A 21,907-nucleotide genomic window follows, 5' to 3' on the forward strand; every position below is an offset into this window, starting at 1 on the left:
TTATTACCAGCATCTGTGGGGAAGAGAGGGAGTACGCTACCTGTCTTTCCTCCCTGCTTGGGTTTTGCCACTCCACCAGCTTTGGGGAACTGGAGCACTCAAGCAGAAGTTATCCTCCCACCTTGTGGAGATCAACGGTGATACATGGTTGGAAGCAATGCACTTGCCCCTCCTCTCCTTCATCACATGACTACTTAGAACACCTGAATAGCGCTTGTCTATTGGTTCACTGGTCTCGTCCACTGGGCTGTTCTTCAAGTCCAAATAATACTAGGTTGGTTAAGACTTTAATCTATATTCAAGTAACATTACTATAGAACACTATACTATCCTTATAGCATAGAACAGACTGTTCTTATGAGACAACTCAAAATCACAAAGATATATGGAAGGTTTTTTTTTTGACAACTGTAACCTTTTGTGATGAAAGAGACTGATGAATTGAATAACAATGTTCCAGAAAGTTAGAGAGGAAATCACATAGAGGTCGTTCCAGGTGAACAACAAAATACTCCAGTGCATAAACTTTTATTCCAAGGCTAAAGTGGAGCTTTATAGGCAAAGTACTTGAAAGCATGTTCCCTTATGAATATTGACTTCTGAATCTTTCACTCACCTCAAAAAGTTTATCGCATTCTGCTATCATGTGTGCAAGTCCCTGAGTTGCTGCCAGGTTTTCACTGAGATCTTTCTGATCAGGCTTCCCTGTTGCGTATTTCTTCTGTATTACTCTGCAAATGAATTCAGTGTTTCAAGTATGATAAAGGAACAACAGCCTTTTTCAGATGAAAGGCAACGTTGTGACACTTATAACTTTTCAGTACCAACCTACAAAGAGTCTTTTACAGTCTACTTTTATCATTTGAGGGGAAACCCTTTGTACTGAGGAGAAAGGGGATGCCTTAAACATTCTCATGGCAAAGAAATAAAAATCACTAAAAGGTTAAAGAGTCAAACATAACAAGTTGCCTAAAGGAGCGCCTCCACCCCCATCATTCAGCCCGGACACTGAAATATAGCTCCGAGGGCCTTCTGGCGGTTAGCTCCCTGCAAGAAGTGAAGATACGGGGAACCAGGCAGAGCGCCTTCTCGGTAGTGGCGCCTGCCCTGAGGATGTCAAGGAAATAAACAACTATCTGACTATTAGAAGACATCTGAAGGCAGCCTTGTTCACGGATGTTTTTAATGTTTGATGTCGTATTGTATTTTAATTTGTTGAAAGCCGCCCGGAGTGGCTGGGGGAACCTAGTCAGATAAGCATCTTCATTGGTTTTACCAGATGCCAGGGATTGAATGAGGACCTTTTGCATGCTTAGCGACTGCTCTACCATTGACCTACAGCTCTTCTTCTGTGCATCATTCATGAGCATCACATGAATGCATCCATAAGGTCATGTTCATGACACATGATGCCTATGGCAAGCCCACAAGCAGGACATGAGCACAATATCGCTCTCCCTTCCTGCAGCTTCCAGCAGCTGGTATTCTGCTCTTAGCCCTCATGATTAGTAGCCACCAATAACCTTGTCCTCCAGGAATATGAATTTCTGGTTTTATTATCTCATTATCCTCAAAACAGCCACAAGAAAATAGGTTCAGATGAGAGATAGTGACTGGGTCAAAGTAACCCAGTGAGTTTCATGGCTGAGCAAGGAATTCAAAGCAACTTTAACAAATTTCCACATACATTCGCTGACCCTGAGATAAAAGCTTTCAACGAGTCCTTATTCTGAAACTTGAAATTTTACAATGTCCATGTATAACATTTAGCCATTATTCTTACTACTACTACTACTAAGAATTACCCCACCTTCACCCTAAGGTCCCAGCGGGTGTCATGACAATTTGAAACGCAACATTAAAAAATAGTTTAAAACATTACAATCCTAAGAAGAGGGTGAGTCGTAAAAATATACACCTCAGTTGTCAAACTCCAGGGTTAAGAGGTGAGTCCTCTGCATTCAATGAAAGCTGAATAGTGAAGGTTTCAGACATGCTTCTGTGGGGAGGAAGGTCAACAACTTATGGTTGCCACAGAATAATCATGTCACTTCCAACTAGGGCATTGGTAGGAGTTTTGTGCTGAGTCTCAGATTTCCTGCCCCTTCTCCCATTTTTTTTGAAAAACAGACTTTGCTTACTGGGTTGCTGCGTTCCCCAACCTTGGGTCTCCAGCTGTTTTTGGACTACAACTCCCATCATCCCTTGCTAACAAGACCAGTGGTCAGGGATGATGGGAATTGCAGTCCGAAAACAGCTGGAGACCCAAGGCTGGGGAACACTGCTCCAAAGCATAGCACTGGCAAGACCCCAGCAACCTAAAGCTGCATCTATACATATATAAATCAGCAAATGCAAAATGCGGGTCACACGTCTTTATAAGCACCTAGCAACGCTCTTCACTTGCAACCCAGAGCAAGAAAAGTAGCAATTCCTTACCTTGGCGAGCTTTCTTTCTTGACCAGATTGAGATGGAAAAGCGAAGGGGCCAGGCACACGGCTATGTTCATGGGTGTCATCTGGTTCTCTTCCACGGAAGTGACGTCATTGAGGAAACAAAGCAAAGTCTGCAAAACCTCCCTGTTTTCATCTGACATCAACATGATGGCAGCCTGGACCGCCTGAAGCCGTTGTTCTTTTGGAACATCTGAGGGAACGAAACGTGCCGCTTAATAAAAATTTGATTGTATATTCAAACAAGAGCTTTGGGACATCAGATCTCACCTCCAAACTCCAAATTACTTCTGGAAGAGAGCTAGTGTGCAGCAATAGTAAGTTTTTCTCGCTCACATCCTGTGACCTACTTTGTGCCTTGCTGTTCGCCAGTGGTGCAGTCAGGTCGTTTTAGACTCTGGACTTGAAAGTCCCTTCACTTGCAGTATAATCGTATGCGTGCCAACTCAGAAGTCACTCTCATGGAGTCAAACGGGACTGATTCTCAGGTCAGAGTGTATATTATTACAGCATTACTTCAAAATATAAGCAAGCCCTGCTGCATTTTGTAGCTTAGCAGGGCCCCACATCCAAGGTCCTGCTCTGAAGGCACCACTGCTGTTCATCTTGGGTCGTTTTAGAAATTAGAAACCAGAAAATGGCACCACTGCACAAGCTGGCTAAGCTAGCAGCAAATGGCCATAAACTGTGTCTGTGAAAAGCTCACTGCTCAATACCCAAGCTGTGCTACATCGGCAGGTGGTATGAAGGCTCTGGAATGGCCAGAAGTGGTATAAAATATAATACCAGATGCCTTGTTGCCACCTTTGCCTGGTCAACGGAACTCCTTGCCATTTGCCCAACTTCAGGCTCCTGTGTCTTGCCAATGAGCTGAGAGGAACTAGCTGGAAAGACAGCCTCCAAGATTTGTGCAGCAGGACCACCAATAGCTCTGATTTGGCTCTGCCACTTTCCTCTTATTTATTTATTTGATTTATATCCAGCATTCCCTCACAAAGGAGCCTAGGGCAGCAAATGACAAGCTGAAAAAAGCCCCAAGACATTAAAACAAATTGAGTGCAGATGGGAAAAGATCTCTACTTTTAAAAATCCTTTCAGCTAACATTGTCTGCTCCATTGGCAGATGGGCATAGTTGGGCTTCACCCATAAAGCCCAATAAAACCCAGTAAAAATACAGTCAGTAGCACAAATACAGTTTAAGTACAGTCAGGAAGCAGAGATCCAAAATTAAACCGGCACAGCAGCCCTTAAAACCCTGGCAGAATACAGAGGTTTTTATAAGCCCTTTCTGTCCCTGTAGAGTTCAGCTGGACAGTTTTACTGCTGCAGTTAAATCTCTGGGAAGTGGAGTGGGCCACGCAGTGAACAGGGACCTCATTTCCTTTCGAGAGCGCAATGCCATAACACTGCATGCTCTTTTCTAGGCAACGTTGTTTGTGGCACAACAAGAAAAGATTAGGGAAGCTTGGGAAATGTGTGTCCTCCCCTACAGAGCCAAGGGGCATGTGTGTGGTGGTGGTGGGGAGTTTAATAAATGCACGAATGGAGGAAGCTTAAATATTGCGCCTGATAAAACCAATTCACAAGCCACCACTCTGTTCACTCAGCTTGCATTCAAGGTTCCCCTGTGTAAATCAGACACTAAACCAATGAAAGAACAGGAGAAACTGCTTTATAGTACACGCTTCAGCAAGCCGTTATCTTCTCTTTATTTGAAGATTCAGGCTGCAACTCTAGACCCAGCTTCCCCGGGAGTAAGCTTGATTGAGCTCAGTGGGATTTACCTTTGAGTAGATGTACCTGGGATTGCAATTGTGCTGTCAGTCAAGCATTTTATTTGAACCTTTTTTTTTTTTAGAGGGAAAAGATGGTGAGGTGAATATATTACAGCTCCAAATTCCTAGGCTGGGGGGAAATGCAGTGATTTCAAGAGAACAGGAGCAGACAGACTTCTTTATGCTGGGGGAGGGGGATATCTTCCAACTCCTTTTATAAACCACAGTGCTTGGGCCCACCAGCCAGAACCAATCACAACTTCCTTGTCTTACCTGCATTTCCCCCTCCCCCTTGTAAAGCATGTACAGAGCACCAAGGGAAATCCAGGGTGGCTGGAATTTTGGTTGATGCTCTGCCCATCCATGCATAAGAACATGAGAGATGCTGAGATTTTACCCCTTGGAAAACACGACACTAGGTAGACATAGCATTTCCCACCTTGGGATGCTTCTGGTTCTAAAGCATGAAAAACATGAACATGGTGTGCCATGAAACAATTCCGGATCTTAGCAAGAAAATTACAAAAAAGAAAACCCTTCTTTTAAAATTATGGACTATCTACAGATTGTCTCTCAGTGAAACAAAACTGAAGCCCACAGTTATTATTTTTACACACCAGAAAATCACACACACCCTTTCTCCATTTCTTCCTCTTACTTTGAGGCCAGCTGATTTTACGTGTTTGCTGGTAAATCAAAAAGCAAGGCGAGAAGGGATTTTGTTGTTGTTGATGCTGCTGCTAGTATGATCTCAGCAAACACATTAGACTAGGGCTTCCCAAGTCCCCAGCTGGTTTTAGGACTACAGTTCCCATCATCTCTGAACACTGGTCCTGCTAGCTAGGGATGATGGGAGTTGTAGTACACAAACAGCTGGAGACCCAAGTTTGGGAAAGCCGGCACTAAGCCAGGCTCTGAATAGTTTAAAGGCCTAATAGTCCACATTCACTACTAATGGAAACAACCCTAGTACTTACACTGATATATGTGGAGGAATGTTTCTCCTAATTTACTAGTGAGCAGAGGCTCAGGCAGGTCCCTGAAAAACTGCTTTACCATATCTGCCACATCATACGCTGACTGGTCTTCATAGTTGACATTTTCAGGAGAGCTTTCGTTCATGTGGCGTAAGGCCTGTATTCGGGATTTCACACCTGACTTCCGGAAAAGACCCACCTAAAAGATAAGCCACATTCTGTTAGCTATGTAGCCGATTTGGCATCATGATCAATGAGAAAAATACACATTATACAGAAGTATCTTTTAAAAAGACCTAAACCACAATTGCTGTAATTAAATAAGGATCAGGGCATATTCCAGTCAATGGACTGGCTCCAAAGATACGCAAGTTGTGCTCTACTCATGGAAGGTAAGAGGATAGTTTTGCAGATTTCTCTCTCCTATGTCACCCAAAAATCTACTTCTTTGGGTGGCCAAGAGACCATCTGGAGCAGTATGGGGAGACTACAGGAGGAATGGGGGAATTGGGAGGAAAGCTGCTCCATTATTTCTGTGAATGGACTCCTCCACTGTGAAAAAATGGGACATTCTTTTTGCAAAAGGACTACTCTGAATCGGAGTCTGTGTAACAGAATCTATAGCTTCCTCCATTCATGTGGTCATTTCCCTACATTTGCACAGTTCTGTGGTCCCACCATCTGATGCCTCTGTGCTGTGCATAAATATTAAGAGATTAAGGTAATGTGACAAGAACATCTGTACTCCAATGTTTGTTAACAGCATCAAAACACTTTTAAAAAAAGCTAAACAAGGGAACACTAAAATAGTCACTGTTTAAAACCTAGAAATGCTGAGTAAACAGACACATCACGCGGTGTCAAAATGGTCTCTAAAAAGGTCATTTCCCATATAAGCTACAAAGAAGAGACCCATTAAATGGGGTGGCTGCAATTTTTCCATCTAGAGTACAGTTCTATCTGCCTGTAACTCGCAATCCTCTCCCTCACACACCCTTATCAGTAGGTTTACTAGACTTGCCTCAGCCTATTCATGCGACACTATTGAGTCTTTAATAATAATAATAATAATAATAATAATAATAATAATTTTACTATTTATACCCTGCCAATATGGCTGGGTTTTCCCAGCCTCTCTGGGTGGCTTACAGCATATATGCACTAGTTCCCTTTTCTATGTTTCTGAAAGCCACAACAAAACAACTGTTTGCCCAGTTGTGGATCCAGAACAACTGTTTGCCTAGCTACCCTTGAAGCAAAATGAAACATCGCCATCCGAAGTCCACCACAGATGAAATCAAGTTCCCATTTTGCTGCACTCTCTCCAACGTTTAGGCAATATCTGCTTGCCAGTAAGATAAAACCACACTGCTCTCAGATGCTACGGATTAACTACCTTAACAGCAGACTCCTTAACTCTTGCAGAGGGTGTGTATATTGGCTGCCAGATCCAGATCTTCTTCCAGTCTGCCATAGTCTCCAACCCAAGTTATGCTATCTTAAGTCATGCTGTGCTGTCAGTGGTTTCTGATATCAAGGCCTTACACACCAAAGAAAGTATCATTTTCTCTAAATAAAACGACTGAACGCAAGCATTTTCAAAAAGTGCTGAGGACCCGTCTTTGTACATTTTACAGGCAAATGGGGTAATCCATGCATTCTGACTGTGTTTAGCTGTTTTGTTTGACAGTTTTTTTCAGATTTTATTTTCAATCTTTTTAAATAATTTATCTTATATAGTCCTCTGTCCTGGTACTGGTGCCAATGAAGTGTGGAAGAGAAACCTTTAAATACATAAATGAAATAGCTCAGCTACTGTGGCAGACAGTCAGAAAAGATTATTTCTACCTATATCATATACTGGTTGCCAAGTAATAGCTGGATTTGAAGGACACAATTTTCAGACTAAGTCTTCCAGGCTCTTTTCTATCCTGTTGCCTTATAGCTGGGAAGAAGATGTGGTAGGGATTAGTTACATAGGCTTTCTGTGATACATAAATATTTTTCCCATGTGCTTTCTTCTGCAAGAAGCTGATAATTCTTCAAATGAGCTGTCTAGCAGCTTTGCACAGCACTGTCCCTTTCCCAGCAGTTCTCATAAATGGAATGCCCCCGGGGCAAATTCCTGTGTACAAACCACATTTTAATTCCCAAGTGAAGTTGTGTTATACCACTTGGGATCTATTAAGGTTATTTTTCCTCATTTCACAGTAGGAGGGATGACGACATAGTGTGTGGTGGTGGGGAATCTATGAGAAAAAGAGACTGGGCATGTTCCCGTTTTCAAATTATAGAACTTAAGTTTTCCTTTGCCTCACCATATATATTTGTCTCAATTATCATTGCACTGCTTGACTCAGGACTGATGTTTCTTAATAACGATATTGATGGGCTTACATTATAAAGAATTCCAGCTCTCTACTAGAAATAAATGTTTTACTGATCTGAAAACTGACTTTAAATGCAGACTTTAAAATGCTATATACAAAAAGCCTCATGGACTAAATGTCAACACAAAAAAGCACTGTAAATAGTTCTGCATTCCAGCATAATTTATGGTCAAATGTGAAGGCTGGAGTCAGAACAGAGCAGGAAACCAACAGTAAGTGACTGCAACACTGAATTTATTTAATACTAAAAGACTGAATTTGTTCTAAGCTGCATCCATCTCTTCATCAGTCTGCGTAATAGAAGCTCTTGTGCCAAACATAAAAAAATTCAATATATTTAAAAGGCTAAGCTCTGAATCTATAGTGGCTTGTTACTCATCAGTAACCAGTCTGCAGCTAATCATAGTTTGAATCCATTTTGTTGATCTTTTATGCTTGAGGTTTATTTTGTGATGCACTGGAGGAGCTGGTATAGGTTACGGCTGTGTTAAACGCCTTGGGCATCTTAATGATAGAAAGGAAGGGTAGAAAACCTATTGCTGTTGCTGCTATTATACTTAAGAGGTTCCTTCAAACTATTCCTGCTGCTGATTCACTTAAAAACATGCTGTTCCATGAGAAAAGCTGGAGAGGAAACACAAGCTTTTTCTAGGGAAGAAAAGAGCCTTGGAGCACTGAAGACAACCAGTGGGCCTTTATGTGGCTTACCCCTATTATATTTTATTTCTTGAAACTATTAATAGAAAACAAAATATATTGCACAATAGTAATCCCAACTCCTTTAAAATCAGAAAAAAATGAATGGGTTTTACCTTGTTTACTAGAGAAAAGAGTGCAATGCATCCCTCTTAACACTCCAACACATACTTGCAATAGCCTATCAATAAGCTTATATAAAGGACGCGGGTGGTGCTGTGGGTTAACCCACAGAGCCTAGGACTTGCCGATCAGAAGGTCGGCGGTTTGAATCCCCGCGACAGGTTCCCAGCTCCTGCCAACCTAGCAGTTCAAAAGCACGTCAAAGTGCAAGTAGATAAATAGGTACCACTCCGGTGGGAAGGTAAACGGCGTTTCCGTGTGCTGCTCTGGTTCGCCAGAAGCGGCTTAGTCATGCTGGCCACATGACCCGGAAGCTGTACACCGGCTCCCTCGGTCAATAAAGCGAGATGAGCACTGCAACCCCAGAGTTGACCACGACTGGACCTAATGGTCAGGGCTCCCTTTACCTTTTTAAGCTTATATATAGCTAGCGCAGAACTGAAAAATAATGTATGTGCCCTCGATCCAGAGCTTTTTTGCACATATCCACTGCTTCGTGCTCATGCACAGCAGGTCTTCCAGACCATCACTCTTTGGGAACATTTATACAATTGCTTTCAAAATGGCATGTGGCTGGTGGAGCAGACATTTGGGAATGTTGGTAAATGGCACTGCCTTAGCTTGCAGCCAGTATTTACACACTGGCTCTCTTCCTCTCTCTCTCCCCCTCTTTTTAAAAATGCTTTTCTCATCACACACAGCAGAGGAAAAGCATTAGCCCATACGGTTTCTCAATGCTCTGGTGTGGCCAGCCAAAAGGTCAGAGCACAACACGCCACTTGAAGCTCACTTTAAAATAAGTCTCTCTCAATTATACTTGAATCAGAAGCAAGGATCAGATTCCATGGAAGCAGAATTAAATCTCTTGCTGCATTACACCCTGATGCTGCTAATCTCTCTTATTGTTCAATGATTTTTGTCTGACCTTTTTATTTATTTTTTGTTCTTTGGAACTGCTAAACTGAACTCCCAGATATGCTACTGAAAACCCAGTAGTAATGAGATGTAAGCATTTTTTTCTTGGTAGTGTAAGCCCACTGGTGGTAATTATTACTGTAAGAGAACAGGTCAGAGTGGGTAACTGAATTAATAATATATTACTGATGCAGCTAACTCCTTTTTAATAAAGGTTGTGCATGTCTCTAAGACCAGAATGTGGAGATGGGGATTCGTTGCCCTTCAAGATTCTCAGAAGACAACCTCTATCCATAAAACGATTGAGTTTGTTTCATCTACTACTTTTTCTGATGTCTTCTGCTAAAAAGCTTCAGATTTCGGCAAAGGGGGTTATATAGCCCAAACTGAGATGAAGGGAAGTCAATCAATGTGTGGCTATGAATTGATCTGGGTTTGTTTGTGATATGTTGTTTTCTCTTTCTTCTCACTTTCTCTTTTTTCTCTTTGTATTTATTGTTTGTTTGTGTGTTTTTGTTTTTTTATTTTGTATGGTTTTGTCTTAAAAAAGAACCTAATAAAAAGAATTATATATATATATATATAAAGATTTCGGCAAAGGGAACATAGAGATTAATTTCTGGGTGTGTCCACAACCAAATATACATGAATAGTAGCCTTAAGACCAATGCCATTCTGTATGCTAGAAGAGACAACATTTTAGTTCTACAAACAACAGTCAATTGTTTATCTGTAAAATGGGACTAACGGTTCCATACTTTCTAGGGTTGCGGCAAGGGCAAGCACAATAAAGACAGTAAAGCATTCTCAAATTAAAGTGTGCTACGTAAATAATAATTTTTAATGGCAGCAATAGGGCTAGTACACACTACTAAATCTTTAAAACTGTCTAGTCATCCTTGAAGGGATATTATGCTAGTCCAAACAATAAAACCAAAAGCATAAAAACCCACCTCGTATAGTTTTAGCTGGGGAAAAGCTGCTATAGGAGTTTGTATGCTCATAAACCTACAGAAATGAAGAACCTACCTGATCCAGGCAATTGTTGCGTAAATAGCGCAGCGCTTGTTGTATGCTCTGTGGAAGGGGCTGCCCTGTTCTTTGCACATGAACTATTAAAGGCACACCAAATATGTTTTTATCCTTGTAGTCTGGAACTTTCATCCTCTTCATGAACTTTGGGACAGACCTAATGATGATAATAACAGTACAAATAAAAAAACAACACAACTATCCTATAAAAACTACCTATCTCTATGGTGGACATACATCATTCCTCCCTGATCACACAGTGTGTAGGTGCTGTCGAAGTCACACATTTGCAGAAAAATAACAGCCTAGTCAATTCTCACACCCACAATCAATCAATAACCCACACCAACATTCCCTATGTAGCCACTGGGTTGCTACAGAATGAGGATTGAACAGGAACCAAAAGAAAAACATAAGAGCATAAGAAAAGTCTGGCTGGATCAAATCACAGGTCTACGTAGTCCAGTATCCAGTTGTCACAGTTGCCAACCAGATGCCTGCATACAGGACTTGCATGCAAAAGCTCTCTGCTCACTTGTGGTTCCCAGTAGCTGCTCCTCAAAGGCCTGATGTTTCCAACACTGGAGGTAGTGCATAGCTAGCATAGGTTATAGTAGGGGCAGCAAACAACCTTTTCTTTACTTTGGCTGGTTTACATTACATATAATTCCAGCTAACCCCCAAAGATGCACACCACATTTAATGACCTGCTTCTTTCCCATAAGTGTTTTGTTTTGGCCATTTGCTTCTCTTTCGATGACATGGGCTCTGTATGGAAGATGAACTTAGTCACTGCATTTCTCTAGTTTTCCAGGAGCAGAATAGGAGGGTTTGATAAAAGGAGCAGCAAAGATGGAAAAAGGAAAGAGTTAACTGGGAGCAAATAGGTTTCGTTCCTACAGCAGAATTTATAGAGGCTTTACGTTTTGCACATTTTATGCTCTCGGTAGTGGAACTGCCATTGGCAATCAAACATATTTGTTCTACAAGAGAGCATCCTCAGCAACACAGCTTTCAACTAGCTGAGCCCGACACACTTCCTTAGAAAATGCTTGACAACTTGAAGTGCAATAAATAATGGCAGAAGATTAAACTTGAAAGCATGTAGAGTTAATTTCCTCAGTGTGGCTCATTATGTCTGTAATCTCAAATTGCATGATTTATCATTACCATTCAATTTTAGAATTACAGTGAGGGAACATTACATGCCAAATTCGAAGCTCAAATAATGGATTATGGGGAAACTCTCAGGGTTCTGCTTCAGTTCAGTGAGTTTTTATTTCTGAAGCAAACAAATGCAGGCCATAGAAACGCCACAGATGTACCTTTGTGAGAAACATCATTTTAAGTGGAACTGAAGCAAGTTTCAGCTGTGTGAGGTGGGAAGGCAGACACGGTCAAAAGAAGCCATGTGGGGAGTACAAGAGAGGTGGAGATACCTAACGGGCCCAGGGCAACCAGAGGCAGCGGCAGGGGCCTGCTCAAGTAGAAAGTTAGGATTCCAACCAATGCCCCCAATTGCTGTGAGGGGGCAGCTGGATGGGGCAAAGGCCTCTCTCCACCCAGCTCAGAATAGCCCTAATGACCTCTGCAATTTACTTATCCTCCCAATGGAAGTACTGCCTGCCTAAAGTTTGGATTGCCCCCCTAGTCGCCAGTTATCTTCTCCTGTCATGCAGGAGAACTGGGTCCAACTCTTGATGGGGATCTCCTGCTTTTGGGGAGACTCTACAGTTCAGTAGGAGAGCACATGCGTTGAATGTTGGAAGATCCAAATTCTGTTCCCTGAATCTTCAGTTGTAAAAGGAGCACACATAGCCGATGATGGGAAAGAACTCTGAGACTAATTTGCGTAGCAAATTATTATGGGCTAGATGGACAAATAGTCTGACTTAAGCGAAGCATCTGCCTCAGGTGGTGGAAGCTGGAAGACAATGACAGAGAATGAGATCCCTTCTTTTTCTCTTGGGTCAGTGCCCCAGAGGCAGCCTTCTTTGCTTGTTGCTGGAAAATCGATATTTGGCCTAGATGTTATCTCCAAATGCTTCACAGCTACTGCCACTGGACCAAGAGACATTCCAGGCCACTCACTGGAGCAGGCATCACACATACGTTCCTCTCTCATGGCAAACAGTGACAGGGTTAGCTACTCATCCATCAGGATGTCCTGAGAGGTTAACATGTGAAGAGGGAAGAGTGTAGCAAATCAGAAGATCTGGACACTCACATCCTATGATTCATCACCTCCATTGCTATTATTATTATTATCTTTCAGCCTCTTCTCTTTCCTCTTTATTTAACTTGACGGATAATTCTCTCTGCACTGTATATTTTCTGAATGGCTGATATCTAGCACAAATCTCTAAATATTACTTTGCAGTTGAACAAGTACATGGTACAACATATAAACTGCAAAGCCATTCCATTAATTTAAGGGAAGTTTGGTTACAAACGTGGTGCCTGTATTTATTTCTCTTGATTATTTTTTATTATAGTTTTACTACTACTGCAGACATGGAATCTACTGGGAGTGCTCTGAGGCAGCCTTTCTGAATTATGCTTCCTGGGTGACTAGAACCAACAGTAACAACTCTGCTCTCCTTGCCTTTGGCTGTAAAATGAGAGCAATAATCCTTAGCACTCTCACAGAGGCCACTAAGATGCCAGCTAATGCTATAAAGTACTCAGCCAGAATATGTTATGTTAGAACAATTACTGTGGACAAATTTTATTTGTAGACTCTGGAACTGAGCTACTTTAAGTAAGCCTCTCTCTGCGCAATCTACAAGACCATGGCTAGAAAACTGAAACTCACAAATGCATGCCCAAGCGCCCTCATCTCTGAAATCTTTAATAAATGCAGAGGAAGAGATCTGAATGCCATTTCATGAAGATGATATTGTGGCAGAAAACCTCAGTGTAGATGACAGAAGTGATACTGACTACAGCAAGAAAGAATATTAATAATCTGTGCTGCTGTGCTGCAGTCTGTGTCAGTTCCAGATTCCAAACTAAATTTGTCCCCAGTATTTTATGCTGCATGACATACTTAGATGGCTGCATAGTACGCCCAACTGATTCTCTGATCTTGTTCTAGGGAGATCCAACTTTTGGTTCATAATTCACCCACATCGACAGTTTACTCATAGTAGCAAGGCAGTGATAGCAGCATCCTGGAAACCGCGGAGAACCATTTTAATATCACCCTGGTATGAATGTGTAGGAGCTTTAGTATGTCTAACAAAACTTGCATATAATAAGTTAAGTTTATTGAAATGTGGAGTTTGTTTATAAATTTGTGGAATATGAAACGTCAAGATAATATGTAATTCTATGTATTATTTTCATTGATATAATTCCTAACCAATACTGTTGCTGGTTTTTTAAAATTAAGGGTAGGATTATTAATGTATTATATCTATATTTTACTATTATTATTTTAATTTTTTTTTAAAAAGGAATTTACCCTCAATGTTCCATGCCCTTCCATTTACTTGCCACACATTTTAGGATCTCGTAGTGGGATGGGAGTAGACACATCACTATTCCCTGCCTAATTGACCTTTTACCCTTTAGGTAGCAAAAGAACAAAACCCCTGAAACTTCTGTAATGAGAATGCCAACTAATTTTGCACAATGAACATAAATAGCTGTAAACTGGCACTGTAATTGCTCCAGCACTGCCCCTGTTAAACACTCAGATTTGGGTTTAGACCCATGTAACACAATAAGGCGATCTCTGAAAACTCGCACCAGTTCTATCAATATTTCTAATTAAGCAAGTATTTGGCATTGTAGGGCTAATGCATTCTGTCAACAGAAGGCTTTCCACTTGTGCAATGGAACTCTCTCTCTTCTTCCCCTGTGCGCCTTCTAAAACTGTTCTTGGGTTTCCCTCAACCCTCTGAAGGTTTGGGGAAGAAGCATGGTGCACGTGGGGAGAGAAGAGGAGGGGAAAGCTCTGTTGCACAAGTGGGAATCATTGCACTAATGGAATGTTGGGTGCTGCCCTTGGTCCTGAATGGAGGTGCACAGAGGTGTTGCCACCCTCTAAACCAGCCTTTCTCAACCTGTGGGTCCCCAGATGTTGTTGAACTACAACTCCCATCACCCCTAGCTAGCAAGGCCAGAGCTCAGGGATGATGGGAGCTATAGTCCAACAACATCTGGGGACCCACAGGTTGAGAACCACTGCTCTAAACATCTCTACAGCACCACAACATGTGTATAATGCTTAAATAGCCAAAGCTTCTCTTCCTGATGAGATAACAATCTTGGCATGGACCCTTGGACCATTAGTTCACTTCCCACAGATGGAAATAGGAAATTTTGTAATTTTAGAAATACAAAATGGGTTTTCAGCATAAAAGCAAAATGAAGCTTCTGTCATTGGGCCCTTTCAGAGGTCCAGAGAGACTGGGGCTACTTACACCTTTTGAGACCCCCTAGCCATAATAACGCGGGTGGTTATTTGGACACGGGTGGCGCTGTGGGTAAAACCTCAGCGCCTAGGGCTTGCCGATCGCATGGTCGGCGGTTCGAATCCCCGTGGCGGGGTGCGCTCCCGCCGTTCGGTCCCAGCGCCTGCCAACCTAGCAGTTCGAAAGCACCTCCGGGTGCAAGTAGATAAATAGGGACCGCTTTCCAGCGGGAAGGTAAACGGCGTTCCGTGTGCTGCGCTGGCTCACCAGATGCAGCTTGTCACGCTGGCCACGTGACCCGGAAGTGTCTGCGGACAGCGCTGGCTCCCGGCCTATAGAGTGAGATGAGCGCACAACCCTAGAGTCTGGCAAGACTGGCCCGTACGGGCAGGGGTACCTTTACCTTTACCTTTTTAGCCATAATAATAACAACAATAATTGACAGCATACCAAAAAGTCACCCAAAAAAAGAGTGCCTTTGGGGAAGGGTCATAGCTCAGAGGTAGAGCACCTGCTTTGCATGCAAAAGGTTCCAGATTCAATCCATGTAGGGCTAGGAGTGTCACTTGCCTGAAACCCGGAACAGCTGCTCCAAGTCAGTGCAAAGAATGGACCAATGATCTGACTCAGCAGAAAGCAACTTTCTATGTTTCTTAGGAGTAGTTTGTTTATATGATCAGCTAAACTGAGAAGACATGTTCATCACTGGGTAACCTTGTGTCATCATGTCCTCTGCATTTTTATTAATATTTAGGAACATTTTTAACACTTTAATTTGGCAAATTCTGCATCAGTTGACGACGACAACAACAACAAAAGAAAGTCTTTGTACCAAATCACATCTCTTATTTGCTTAAAGTCGCAACCAAAAGTTAAAATTATCTGCTCGCCACATTTGGATCTGCTGTGAATTAAAAAAAAAATTGCAAAACTGATCAAAAGCTAAAATTTGAGTTTCCCTTTCAGTTTGAGGTCCAGGCGAAATGAGCCTTCCAGACCCTCCCTCTGATCAGCCCTCTCTGTGTAATCTAAATTGCCCAATGTACTGTACGTTTCAAGTAAAGAAAAAACATGGTTGTAAGGATGACCTTTAGACTAAATGAATGAATGAATGAATGAATTAATTAATTAATTAATTAAATAGGGGGAAAAGCTGCTGCAACAGCCATTCCTTGGCTATATTAAACTCTTCACCAAAAAGATTCCCCCATGTCAAAAGTGCATACTGATGGAACAAGTTGTCTTGATTTTACGATGAACATAATTTTTAGACTTCATCACAACAGTATGCTGGAAAAAGTGCAAATGCCTTAAACTATGTTAGTACTCACCAAGTCCAGCCATGCTTGTTTGACATGGAGTATTTTTCCATGATGGCAGTAAGACGAAGCAGGGAAAATTTTTGCAGCAGATTTAACTGAGCAGCTGACTGACTGCTGATCTGCAGTGATCCTATGGCATGGCACAGTTGGTGAGAGATCTGAAAACTGTGCCAACGTAATCGCCTTTAGACAAACAAAGTAAAAAGCAACAGAATAAGATGTCTGATTATGGTGCTATGTTTGAGGCCTCTGAGAGATTTGCACCTGCAAGTATACAATATTTCCTTCTGCCGTCCATCCATACTGGTTGTTTCTAGAGACTACTCTCCACATTTAACTAACATAAAAACAACCCATTTGAAAAAGTCTATATGTCTGAGAAACATTACAGGTATGATTAACGTTCATAAAGTACAAAATTGCAATTTGCTTTTGCTCCAGTGCATCCCATTCACAAAGAAGGTGGTGCATCATCATGACCACATGGTATTATCCAAAAACTCTATATCTATCTATATCTATAACTATATCTATATCTATATCATCTATATCTATATCATCTATATCTATATCTATATCATCTATATCTATATCATCTATATCTATATCTATATCCATATCCATATCCATATCTATACCTATACCTATATCTATATCTATCTATCTATCTATCTATCTATCTATCTATCTATCTATCTATCATCTATCATCTTTGGAACTTTGGAACATGAAGCAGGATTTTCAAACCTATATCCAATTATTTTGAAGGGCACAAACCTGTTTGGCCTTGTAAGAGATGCTCCAACACCAGAATCTCTTCTGTCCCTAACACCAGTAGCTTCTGATTCATTGAGAGATGTCCCATCTCTGTCCATATCACTAGGGGTCGTCCGGCCATCCGATACAGAGTTCTGTTCAAAGTCTAATGCAATCTTGACTGGTGACCGGAATGATAAAGATCCACATTCACCAATGGATAGATCGTTGTTCTTCAGCTCTGGCAATATGTTTTTGGACCAGTCGTCTACAGATTCTTGAAGCCCATTGACCTGCTGCAAAATGTCATCCAGATGAGGAAAGAGATTTTCCCTTTCCAAATCTAGAAGGTCTCCAGTACTGGCATATAAGTGAGAACCTGGAACGTTGTCATAAATGCTAACTCGGCTCTCCTTTGGACAGATAGCAAGGGGATTGGACTCTTTGGGCGTCGAGCACTTCTGACTGCTTAGAGAAATGCTGCCTGTCCTCCAGTTGACACGGTTGCTGCTATCTGTAGGGGAGAGGCTTTCTATGGAAAGTGCCTTGGGAAACGTTCCAGGTTTGTGGTCCTTCGGAATATGGACAACTAGGTTCTCCTGGGAATGAAATTCATTTCTACGATTCTGATCTATCACTTGCCTCAGTGCTGCTCCTGCAAGAACATCCAGGTCCTCCAGGTACATGCCGCCTCGTTTATTTGATTCATGGTATTTCCGTTCCTTTAAGGAGGGAGTACTTATGCCACTACTGCTAATCTCTGACTGGCTACTCTCACTGCTGGATTTAGCAGAGAAGGGAAACGCTTGCTTGGCTGCGTTTTGAGATGTTATGTTCTGGAGGTTTCCATTCCCAATTTGGACGCATTGCATATCCTTTAGGGCTTTTGGCTCATGCTGAAGAACAGGTCTGCCTATCACTAAGTTACTAGTCCTTGTGGAGCCTTTCAATTTTCCATGTGCCCCTTTGGCTTTGAGTGTCTCCATACGCTTCAGAAAGGTTTTAGCTCTGGTCCGTGTTGGTTTCTCATTGCCGAGGTGATGAGAGTCTTCTGGAGGATGGTAAGGGGTGGTGCCAACTGAGGTGGAGTTATACAAAAGAGCGTTTTCTACACAATATTGTCCTGAACAGTCAAATGTCTCCCTGAGAAGGTTGCTGGCTCCAGAATGACTCCGATGGTCGCTTCCCCCACTACTCTCGCTGTGAATAGATGAGACGTCAGGCTCGCTCAGGTCAGTAAGCACACTTTCACTGCTGGTGGTGATTTTCATTTTAATGTCCCCCAAGGACCCATGCTTGTCTGACTGATGAAGTAAGGTGTCAATGTCGTCCACCCGAGACCATCTGCGGCTCGTCCTTTGGAAAGTCCATTTGTTACTGATGGCACAATGGTCTTCTTCATCAGAGTCTTCACTCTGAAAAACAGCACATAGATAAATAGAATGTCTTTCCCCTCTTAGCGTTATAGACTTAAAAAAACCCTGTGATGCAGTTAAAGTTAAGCAGGCTGGATGATACTGTTCTTTTTTTCAAAGATAATGGATTACAGCCCTCCTTTCTTCACTTTCTAAAATTCCAATACAGGCTCTGAAATGCACAAATAGAGCTGTTTCTTTGTGAAGTCAATATCCTTCAACATTAGCTCATTCAATAGATCCATTTGGAATGCACTATCTCACTCCCTCCCTCTCTCTTGCCTGAGAGCTTCACAAGTAAAAATCTCATGGACATTTACCAAATAAAATCACTGGGGGAATAAAATGAAACAGCTGGAACAATAAATTACGTATAATGCATTGCCACACGAATTCTAATTGGATGACCCCATCCCATGTGGCCAAGTGACATGATGTTTCTGTTCTCACTCTAATGATAATATTAACTAATAATTAGAAAACTCAAATGTCATTTGAGAACTGAAAACATCCAACAATAGTCCCAAAGTCAAAGCATAAAGGCAGCCTATCTTGACACTATTGGGGATGTAATTGAGGGCACCTCATCAAGTGCAACAACTGGTGGACCCAGATGCACAGCCTTGTTAAGTTCAATAAACTTTATATGAGCACCACAATGGATTGGTTTGCATACCATATCAAACCATGGTTTAGTGCTAAGTGCACAAGGATGAATGAGCCTGAGTAAACAAGCCTGTGCATGTCTCTCTCCTCCTAATGCAGTCAAGGACACCACTATTGTTTAGTTTCACTTCCAACGAATCCTGTCTTATATTATGTATGAACCAGAGATTGTGCTTTAAAACAAACAAAGTCTGAGTTCCGTCAGGGAAAAAGGTGGAGTGGTGAAGAAGAAGAAGAAGAAGAAGAAGAAGAAGAAGAAGAAGAAGAAGAAGAAGCAGCAGCAGCAGCTGTGCTTTGAAGTTGGCTTGTTAGAAACTTATTTCCTACAGTCAGAAAGTTAATTTCTACATAATGCTAAACTAGGATTGTTTCAATGAAAAATGAAAAATGAAATGCTAGCAAAGTCCTGCTCCTGGCTGCATGAAAGAAGAAGGGGGAGCAGAGGGTATAAACCCAAAGCTTCACTTGAATTCATTCTAGCGCATGTTCACAGCACCAAACCACAGTTTAGTGTTACGTGCAAACCAGTTCAGTGTAAATACAGGTGTGCATCCTGATTCACACTTGCAACAGTCACAGAAGGTTGTTACACCTGGTTGTGTAATCCTGAAGCCATTTATATATAATTAAATCTCATATTGGGAAATAACTATACATGGTTTGGTATAAATCCAGAATCCCTCAACCAACCAGCCCTAAAACATAAAATATAAATACCCCTCTTAAGACTGCAATCCTAAACAGTGTGATTTAATTTCATGTAAACATGCATAGACTGTGCTGCACAATGTCAAACGAACAATGGAAGATGAGAAACAGTTCACAGAGAATATGGACAGTGGTGGTGGTAATATAATATCTATACACCAAACCTACAGAAAACATGTTTTGGAAAGGGAAAACTTATGATACTGTTTAACATCAACTAAAGTGGGTGGGAAATGAGTTCCACATTCCATCAGAAACTATGTGGGATTGTTTGTTGAACAAAAACACATTGGCTTTAAACTCAAGAGAGCTATAAGCAAAGCTTTAGTAAACTAGCCACCTACGGGTATTGCACACTATCCATTATAGATGAATGCTATTCCCGTATGCCTAACATCTAGAACTGGGAACCATGGATCTAAATTGTGAGTTTGCACTTTGATATTTGATTCCCGCTTTTCCAACAGCAATGTTGGCTCACAATAATAATAAAATTAAAAAAGAGCAAATATTACTATCACTATAATCATAGCAAAACCACAACAGCCTATAAATAAGGGGGGAGGGGGAATCAAACAATTAATACCATTTGCACATTAACCTAAGAACATAAGAAATAATCCCTCTGCTGGATCAGGCCAGTTCTCACTGACCTGTGGAAAGTCTGCTACTGGGACCGTACACTTCCGCTCCTGTGGTTTCCAGCAACTGGTATTCAGAGACATACCGTCCCCAGCTGTGAAACCACAGCATAGTCATTGTGGCAAGTAGCAACTGATGGCCTTGCCATCCATTCATTTGTCTCAGCCACTGAAGCTAGTGGCTATCCTTACATCTTGCAGGAGCCAACCCTGTAGTTTAACTATGTCCTCCACATAGTACATAGCCTTCCCTTGTCCTTCCCATCATTCTTATATCCAGAGATAGCTGTGTCCTATTAACATACAAGGAAGCAGCTGCTGCTTCTGCAAAATTGTGCTTGGAATCAACTCTTTGTGGACAGAACAGTCGTACCTTGGCTCCTAAATGCCTTGGGAGTTGAACGTTGCGGCTCCCGAACGATCGAAAATTGGAAGTGAGTGTTCTGGATTGCGAACATTCTTTTGGAAGCCAAACGTCTGGTGCAGCTTCCGCTATTTTTTTCTGGCATGCCTGCGCAATCGGGAACCAATCAGAAGCCGTGCCTTGGTTTCTGAACCTTTTGGAAGTCAAACGGACTTCTGGAACAGATTCCATTCGACTTCCAAGGTACGTCTGTATATGGACTTTGTGGACTACACACTAACTGCCCACCGCAAAGCCCCATGCTTTGCACTACATGCTGTGTGTTTGTAGAACAGAATTGGCTGGGAAAATCCAATTTATTTATCTATAAAAATATGTTCATTATCTCTATTCTTAAGAAACAAAACCAAAGCCATTTATAGCAAACATACATATCTACAGTAAAAACCATGTAAAAATTTTAATCAGAGATCAACAAACTATGGCAAATAGATTTTTCTTAAATGGCTCCATAAGCTTGGCAGCACAGAGGTTTTCAGCAGATGTTTAAGGATTGAAACAGAAGGTGGCCACTGAATCGCTATTGGCAGAGCATCCCATAGAAACGGGTTGATGACCCTAAGCGCTCTGTTTCTTGCTGCTGTCAGATGAACCTTGCCAACTCGGAGGATGACTAACCATGCTCCTGCAAACGATCTCAGTGACTGAGCTGGAATACAAGTGTTTAGGCATTCTCTAAGATACCTAGGACCTACGTTTTTCAGTGCTCTGTAAATTCATACAATTATTTATGGACGTTGGAAACTATCGTCATCCTGGAAAGAATTACCACTCTTAGAAGGAAAGCTTTAGCCCATAAACTGAAGTCACCAGATCTTTTTATTTTTATTTTAAAGACATGGGCTTGGATCCTACACAAATTAACAAAATTTACAGTAAGTAAGTTTTCCATCCAATCTGCCCCCCTGCCCCACCTAAAAAAACTCTCTGGGGGGTCAGGGGCCTTCCCTGACAGTGTGGGCTGGGGATAGATGCTGCGTGGGGTAAGGAAGGGACAGGAAGCTTTCCTTCCATGAACTTCCTTTTCATATTTTATTATGTTTTTATATCAGTTGGAAGTGGCCCAGAGTGGCCAGGGCAACCCAGTCAGATGGGCAGGGTACAAAATAAAATAATCATAATCATAATCATAATCATAATATGGCTCCAAGACTGATTTTCATTGTTCTCCCCTCCCCACAACTTCCCACC

The 21,907-nt window shown here is 41.7% G+C and overlaps 1 protein-coding gene across 8 annotated transcripts in view; it reads right to left on the reverse strand.

Moving 5' to 3' along the window:
* STARD13 (StAR related lipid transfer domain containing 13) overlaps positions 1-21,907 on the reverse strand; it is a 218,720-nt gene that overhangs the window by 17,836 nt on the left and 178,977 nt on the right. For all 8 annotated transcript variants that reach the window (XM_083437014.1, XM_083437012.1, XM_083437016.1 and 5 more), the window contains 6 exons: positions 16,884-18,277; positions 16,116-16,289; positions 10,361-10,520; positions 5,208-5,406; positions 2,440-2,647; positions 617-731 (listed from right to left, as the gene is read on the reverse strand). In XM_083437014.1, coding sequence (XP_083293140.1) covers positions 617-731; positions 2,440-2,647; positions 5,208-5,406; positions 10,361-10,520; positions 16,116-16,289; positions 16,884-18,277 — 2,250 coding nt within the window. The remainder of the gene's footprint in view (positions 1-616; positions 732-2,439; positions 2,648-5,207; positions 5,407-10,360; positions 10,521-16,115; positions 16,290-16,883; positions 18,278-21,907) is intronic.

Source organism: Podarcis tiliguerta, assembly GCF_965153285.1.
Source record: "Podarcis tiliguerta genome assembly, chromosome: 4".
NCBI lineage: Eukaryota > Metazoa > Chordata > Lepidosauria > Squamata > Lacertidae > Podarcis > Podarcis tiliguerta.